Genomic DNA, 7,954 nt, shown 5'->3' on the forward strand with positions numbered 1-7,954 from the left:
CCCCCCCCACCACTGTTGACCCTCCCCTTCCACACTCCCCATTGCTTTCAGCGATGCAGCCTCGCAAAATGACTTTCTGAACGCTTTCTGCTGCACGGAACCACGCCGATCTTTCGATTCTTTTACTACAGCGATACCTCGAAATTATGACGCTATCTGCGTTCTATAAGCACGCGTTTTTGCCATGCACAAAAACAAACAGTGCGCCGAAGACCTGCAGTATTTAGACATTCTTACCTCATCGCGTCTCGCGCAGTCGATCGAGCCGTTCGTCTGCGCCTCGTTCTCTCCGATCAGCGATACTTTCGGAGATCTACTGCGCATGCGCTAACACAAGCATCGTAGGAAGCCGATCCTGACTGAGGTTTCGAACAATTAAATTTAGCGGTAGAACAGTCCTACCGAGTCCTTGCAGTAATACGCCTTTAACAATAAAGCTAGAATAACATAACTGCAGGTCCTCTGAGTTTGTTGGCTGGTCTTTTTGATAAGCGTGTAACGTTACGAATATAAATAATGTAACGTTAATATGAAAATCGCCGACTCGCGCATTGCTCCGGTGATTTATAACGGTTTCTCGATATGACGTACCATCGCCCTTTATCCAATATTAATAACATTAATAAGATTTCGTTCTGAGCATATCTGAGTAATTATTTTTCTGACATACTTTAATATTTGGCGCTTAAAAATAATGTGCTGTACGTTTTTACGTGTGATTTAACGTTTAACTTTTCAAATTTAAACGGAAAAATTATCAGGGTCAAATAAACATATATCTTAGCCACGTTAAATCTGAAGGGCCTTTGCTTTACCCACAAATAGGCTGTATTAAGTGAGATACGTCTAACATTATTAAACAGTTCGCGGTTCTAGAGAAAGTGGCCCTTTAACATTTACATTGGTAATCGCCATCCTAATTCTTAATCATTTATTAACCTAAATAAAGTAATAAACTTACCGTCAAATGTCTTACTTCAGAATCGCGCCATTCCAGTCAGGTCTGACGCTCATCAGTGATCAGAGCAAAAGCATGACATTTTGACATTTCACATGGACCAGTTATAATTAAGTAATACTAAATTAAAATATATATATATATAGAATGTTTTTAATCATGTCACCCTCAGAAAAATAAACGTACTGTTAATTGTATCAGTCTAAACTTTGGTCAGACTTTTCATTGTAAGAAGTCTAGAAAAATGTTAAATAATTTGGCCAAATTTGGACTATAGAAAACCCCAACAGACCCTTAATAATGATACCTTTGTGTAGAGGCACAATAAATGCCATCTAAAGACAAATAACACATTTCACCAGCAAGAAAAATATTTCAAGCTTTTTCCAGTTTACCTTTTTAATGCTCAACAATTCAGTGTTGTTACAGCACCATTCAGTGAGTGAAGCCAAGGGTTACATGAATGCATGTACAATGCAGAAACATAATGAGTGTCGTACATGAAATACAGTTTCAACAAACAACTACTAAGACACTGACTCTTCACAAACGTGAGGCGACTTCAGCAGCAATGGTTCGTCTTCTCTGTAAGATCAAAGACAAAACCTCAGACTGCCAGGAGAGTTGCTTCATGGATAAAAGATGAAAATATGATAAAAGGGAATGACAGTGACCTTATCTGTCCTTGTTAGTTCTCAGGTCTGTGGTAATTGGGTCGTGTTGGATTGTCTGGTGCAGCATGAGGGCCATGAGACCTGCACGATTTGTCATGGCTGTTTTTAGATTGCGCTCCTGCTCAAACAATTCATCCAACTTGTACCACTAGGGGAAGAGAAGAGATAATGGGAATGAGTGAATAAATTAAAGATTAACTGTAAGACTGATGAAGGATAATGCAATCTTGTCTTGAAATGGCTTTGAGTTTATAATTACACAACTATTTATTTTTTTGACCCAAATAAATTATTCCTTGGCACATGCACTGACCACTCTGACTCGTTCCAGGTCCACTTCGGCCCTGCGGAGTTTCTCCCAGCAGTAGTGTTTGTTACACTTGCGTTTGGACACCCTGCAGTATTCTCCAGTGGGTTCAAATACATCACGAACCAATGGACACCCACAGACCTCATCCGCAGGGATCTGCATGCATTGCGTTCACAATTATGAATAATGTCCTTAATATCTATGCAGATTGGGTGTTTATGTATCAAATGCACGTGATAAAGTACCTTTGGGTCTCTGGAGTGTTCTGGACAGAGGACCTGCAGTCTCTTACAGTAGGTTTTGCTTTGTGGATTGTAAACATCACAGAAGAGCCGTGTAGCACTATATACCAGGAGAAAAAGAGAAATATTATGAGACTTTTGTGCAAAACATTATCTGCTATTTTCAAAAGGCACTAACGGTGCACATAGTGATTTCCTTCATTTTACATATAAAGAAAGTAATAGGACTCTTGAGAAATAAACAAGTATGCTAACATTAGATGAGAACTCCAGGCATATAGTCAATAAATATTCTGAAAGATTAATTTTACACATCAAATTGATCAAAAATGACAGTAAAGACATTTATAATATTACAAAAGATTTCTATTTCAAATGATTGCTGTCCTTTCGAGCTTTCTACTCATCAAAGAATTCTGAAAATTGTATAGTAGTTTTCCACATTGATGATAAAAAGAAATGTCTCAGCAAATCAGCTCATTACAATGACTTCTGAAGGATCATGTGAGTAATGATGCTGAAAATTCAGCCTAAAATCACAGAAATAAATTATGTTGTAAAATATATTACAATAGAAAACAGCTATTTTAAGTTATTTTTTAATTTCACAATATTACTTTTTTTTTTTTTTATTGTAGTTTGATAAAATAAATGCAGCCTTGGTGAGTATAAGGGTGCTTTCACACCTGCCTCATTTAGTTTGGTTGAATCACACTAGAGTTCATTGTCCCTCTTGGTGCGGTTCGTTTGGGCAGGTGTGAATGCAGCAATCGCACTAGGGTGTGATTATATATACTATATATTATATATAATTTTTTTTTTATATATATATATATACTTACCCCTCTATGCGAGTGGGGTACATGGAGCCAAATGATGTCTGACTCTCATACTGGTTAAAAGGAAATGACGAAACATGAACATCACATTATTTTAAAAACACAACACTAAAACATGTGACCAATGTTTAAAGGTCTATGCATCCCGATTAGTAAAAACAGACACCTCAAATACAACACACCTTTGCATAGCACCTTTCCATGTGACGCAGCGCCACCTTAGGGTTAACTGGGTGACTGCAGGACACGCAGAAGATTTGCAAATCTGTGTCGTCATCGCCCTCATTGACCTTCCGAGGAAAAGAAACGCAATGTTCAGGGCACTGTTATGTGGTCTGAAGGATCATGTGACACTAACGACTGGAGTAAGGATGCTGAAAATTCAGCTTTGCATCACAGGAATAAATTACTTTTTATTTAATTGCATTGTATTCATTTAAAATATAAGAATAATCAATTCTATTGTAATGTATTTGCATTGTTTTCAATTTCATTGTTTGAAACCAGCGCACTGACTATGTTTAAGGGGGCCCTCACCTCTTCATCGTGCTGCACGACTTGCTGTTTGGCTTTAGCAATGATGCCTTCCAGCTCATGGAACCGTTTCTCCATTTCAGTGAGTCGCATGCGAGCTGACTGTTGCTCACGGCGGATTCGCTCTAGAAGCTTCTTGCCCTGTTCTTCAGCGATGCACGGGCTCTGCTGCCACTGCTGGATACGCTGTGGCAGGATCTCATAGATTCGACTGGCAAGACAAGACGACAGAAATTTTCAGGGTCTGTCTAATCTCCTACATACAACTCTCTACAACTGTAAAGCATTTCCAGGTTTACTTGGCAGCGAGCTTCATGCCGCAGTCATCAGAGCAGTATTTGGAGTTGCCGCGTGCAGCTTCGACACATCCGGGTCCGAGACACTGTCTGGCTCCTCCGCTATCCCGAACCTCTGCCCGCTCGCAGTGTCTCACCCGGTCGCGGTGCTTCTGTTTGGGTTTGTGCTTCCGAGGCTTATTCTCCTCTTTCTTATGAATGAAAACAAAGTCCTAATTTAGTTTCCATTTTAAGCACAACAATTTACTTCAAGCCAAAACGCATGCCTTCTGTTCATATAGTAATATTAAACACTTTCTGGACTGAAGTAACTTAGGTTTACTTGATCATCCATACATCTTTTTTTTTTGTTAAAATGTGAGTATCAAATATGAACCATCCGGCTTTTAGGGAAGGTTTATTTGTACGTCTCTCAATCGTCATTTGATTGCACTGTATTTTGCCCCCACAGAGCTTTGATAATTAAACTAAGATTTTAAATATCATCTTACCAAGACATATTTTTGGGTGATACAGCGTGACAACTGATATTTGTACTATTCTATACTGTAAATGTCTGATTGGTTTTCATTATAATGTTTATTGTATACAAGCTTTCACAATTTCTTCTTACTTTTTGGCCATATGAATATCAGCAACTGCACCAAATATTTTTGCTGCATATAGTCTGCATATTTTTACTCAGTTGGGCCTCTGAATAAAATTGAGCTCTATATTCTCGTCTAGCCTACCATACGATCCATAAAAACCTGATGCATCAAAAAACACAAATGCATAATGTAAAATGTTGTTATATTTTGTCTACAGGTTCAATAAACGTTCAAGCATTTTATGCACATATTTTTAAGTCTACCTTTTTTTCAGATCGCTTTTCTCTTCTTTTCACGTTCTTGACTTTAACAGCTCTCTTTCTCATAGATGAATCGGCGTATGAACCATCATCATCATCATCACTGTGCCAACCCTGGTTAAAAATAAAAACAAACAAAAAGTTCAGGCACAACTATTTCTGCCAAAATAAGTATCTTCAATCGCATCCTACAAACATTATGGAATAATTTACTTACTGCACATGCATCAACCTAAAAAAACATTTTGCATGACCTGATCTAAGGAAGCTACATTTAGATGTTTTACTGGGGATTTGATCATTTGTGCAAACAGTAGATTTTTATTGTTTCCCATTCAAGAACATAGGAGCTGTTCTTGCATTGTTGGAAATATGTCTCCAGAAGTTTAACCAAGATATCCAAGTGGGCTAACTTGGTAAAAAGGTATTTTGTGTTTTTCTGAAGTGTGCTGTGAGCGTGAGGAGAAGCAGGTACCGTGCTGTGTTCTCCATACTTTCCGGCACAGTACTGCTGATACAGCTCCAGCTCATTCTCACTGTAGTCTTCAGACAGAGGGCCATCTTGATAATCTCTGCCCTTAGACATGGAGCACTCCTCATCCTTCACTCGCAACATTTTCTGAAAAAAAAAAAGGATTCATAATGATTAAATTAGTACTGGAAACTTAAAGGTTGTATGTTCCATAAGGGTTAAAGTTTTAGTCATTTTATTGTGTGTCTGTCATTTTTGAAATATATATCTAAATAGTTATTTATTAATTTTTATTTCAATTTTAGTTATTTTAGTACATCAAGTTAAACTAAATGAAAATGAGAAATGTTTTACTTGGCAACTAGCTGGAATAAAAGAAGTTTAAGCTTTTGTAATGCTTTATTTTATTTCAGTTATTATTTTATTTCAAGTAGCAAAAATGCTTTTTTGGTTTTAGTTTTAGTAACCCAGACTCACTCCAGACTAATATTCTCTGTAATAAGTGTACTGAAATTGCTATGGATAAAAGTGTCTGCTAAATGAAAATGACTAACAACAATCAATAAAAACACATTAAAACTTACAGAACCATTTGGCAATAATTGCTGAGATGCATCATATCGTACACAAAGTCAATAAACATGATCATACCTTAAAATACACCATAAAGGCATATGATAAAAAAGACAAAACCACTGGTAATATGACTGGGATGTTGTCTCTTTTACAAAAGTGAAACTCACCCTAGCGCGCACTTCACACTGTCTCAGCCGACACTTCTGCCTGATCTTATTCGGGCCGCCGAACTTCTTCATGTCTTTACAGAAGTCACACAGTCCACAGTCCTCGGTGCGCATGCAGGGTTCACATTCTCCACACATGCGAGCTGAGCGCTTAATCTGAGGACAAATCCCAAATATCCCCCATAGCCAGTCCAAAGGTTAACAAACAACACTTTTTTTCAGTCACGGTCTTCACAAAAGTCATTGTACGAGAGCAGCTTTATCAATCAGAATTTCTCACCCGTGACCCACGCCGTCCATCCGACTTCCATTCGAAATCCGGTGAGTCTTGCTGGTTATCGGTCCCGTCTGCCTCCGCTTCTTTCTCTCTGCTTTTCTTGGGGCGGAATTTAATCTCCAAGGATTCATTTTTACCTAGATTGCAGGATGTACATACTCAGGGCTGTTTTTGATGCTATATTGTCATATACTTTTTTTAAAAGGCTTTAAAAAAATAATATAATTAAATATTAATAATTACAAATAAAATAAAATAAATAAATATATTTAGTATTTTTAAAACAAAACCTATAAAAACAATTATATAAAATAAAATGAATAATTCAAATGTCCTTACTTCGACACTTTTCACAGTACCAAACACGGATGGTTTTGGCAATCTTCTCTGATATTTGAATGCAGTCTCCATGAAACCAATCATTGCAGTTGTCACAACCACTGTGTGTACATGAAAATAATTTGAAACATGCAATTGAAAATATTTAGTTTTACAAAGAAAAAGCATCTTTAAAAACTGCATGCAAACATTTGAAGAGAAACACATCTTACATCATAAAGCAGTTGATGTCTGGTTTGCGACAAACGCAATAAACACGTGCATTGCTCCGGTTCAGACTCATCTCCGGTCCAGGAGGCTGCTCCAAATCTGACACTTCACTGTCCTATAACATAAGAGAAGAAACTGCATGTGTATTTAATTTGACATTATCTGTATGTTCTGTAGCTACTTCAATCCAGACATTTACATATCAACAACTTTCCTGTTATACAGTCTACCTGTGCACTTTATATTTTGCAGAATATCAATGTATATACTGTATAAACTGTTTATTATGCTGCTATATGCTACATTTTATGTATTCTCTGATACTTTGTGATGCCAAACCTCCATTTGAACGATGGCACATTTGTGTAACAGCTATTCTGAGCTGTCATGGCCATTTGTATTACACACTCTCTCTCTCTATATATATTATTTTTATTTTATTTTTACAAAAAAGTACCAAAAAATTTCACATACCTTCAATCAGTATAGTGATATACCTGTACCACTGTGCCACCCAGTTCTTATTATAATGACAAAACAACCAGAATTGCTCAAATATTTCACGTACCATTACAGATTTGTCCGGTTAATGTCCAAAAGAAAGGAATGCCACCACAGTCCTTCAGAACATCTGAAGCACAGAAACTAATAGGCTGTCATAACCATGGTGAGCTAAACAGGTGTGCAGTGAACTGATTTAATATTTCACTCCTTTTGTTTACAAAGCGGAACACTGCACAACAACAAGTACTTCCGCTTCCACTGCTACGATTCTTCTTCTACGGTTTAGATGACAAATGATCCGCTGCCACCTACTGGACGTGTGTGTAAGTGACGCGCATCGAAAGACAGGAGACAACCGTACAGTAGTTTACTAAATCTAAAACCATAAAATACATTTTCGTTACTTGAAATAAAATAAATGTTAATAAAACCAAACATTTCCTTTTAATTTTATGCAGTAAAACAAACAAACAAATAAATAAATAAATATTTTAACTAATATTGGTATTGAGTTAATGTTTTAAGTGATTTGATTGTTGAAAAGTTTATTCAGATTTGTACTATTAATCAGATGAGAGTATTATATAAAATATAAATATAAAATATTATATACATTTTTATAAAAAAAACTACTTAAAATCTACTTGTTTGTGTGTGTGTATGTGTGTGTGTGTGTGTGTGTGTGTCTCTGTGTGTGTGTGTGTGT

The 7,954-nt window shown here is 36.7% G+C and overlaps 2 protein-coding genes across 6 annotated transcripts in view; both read right to left on the reverse strand.

Annotated features, from left to right (window-relative positions):
- The window catches only part of LOC107701816 (uncharacterized), a 21,200-nt gene extending 20,892 nt beyond the window's left edge, over positions 1–308 (reverse strand). For all 5 annotated transcript variants that reach the window (XM_016503936.1, XM_016503935.1, XM_016503937.1 and 2 more), the window contains exon 1: positions 238–308. The gene's annotated coding sequence lies outside the window, so the exon portion shown is untranslated. The remainder of the gene's footprint in view (positions 1–237) is intronic.
- Positions 309–1,349: 1,041 nt separating this feature from the next.
- On the reverse strand, positions 1,350–7,515 carry LOC107701818 (CXXC-type zinc finger protein 1-like). The gene is made up of 15 exons (XM_016503939.1): positions 7,313–7,515; positions 6,747–6,859; positions 6,535–6,635; positions 6,199–6,332; positions 5,919–6,074; positions 5,179–5,322; positions 4,707–4,817; positions 3,857–4,044; positions 3,561–3,768; positions 3,206–3,313; positions 3,027–3,076; positions 2,188–2,284; positions 1,946–2,098; positions 1,633–1,780; positions 1,350–1,543 (listed from the first exon to the last, which is right to left on the reverse strand). The coding sequence occupies exons 1-14, from the start codon at positions 7,313–7,315 to the stop codon at positions 1,634–1,636; spliced, it is 1,713 nt and encodes a 570-aa protein (XP_016359425.1). The 5' UTR covers positions 7,316–7,515; the 3' UTR covers positions 1,350–1,543; position 1,633.
- Positions 7,516–7,954: the final 439 nt, after the last annotated feature.

Source organism: Sinocyclocheilus anshuiensis, unplaced genomic scaffold (genome assembly GCF_001515605.1).
Source record: "Sinocyclocheilus anshuiensis isolate Anshui unplaced genomic scaffold, SAMN03320099.WGS_v1.1 scaffold258, whole genome shotgun sequence".
Taxonomy (NCBI): Eukaryota; Metazoa; Chordata; class Actinopteri; order Cypriniformes; family Cyprinidae; genus Sinocyclocheilus; species Sinocyclocheilus anshuiensis.

Coding starts and splice junctions, on each gene's coding strand:
- LOC107701818 (XM_016503939.1), bottom strand. Junction 6,636..6,746: donor GACATCAACTGCTTTATGAT/GTAAGATGTGTT, acceptor ATGTACACACAG/TGGTTGTGACAACTGCAATG. Junction 2,099..2,187: donor AACACTCCAGAGACCCAAAG/GTACTTTATCAC, acceptor CAATGCATGCAG/ATCCCTGCGGATGAGGTCTG.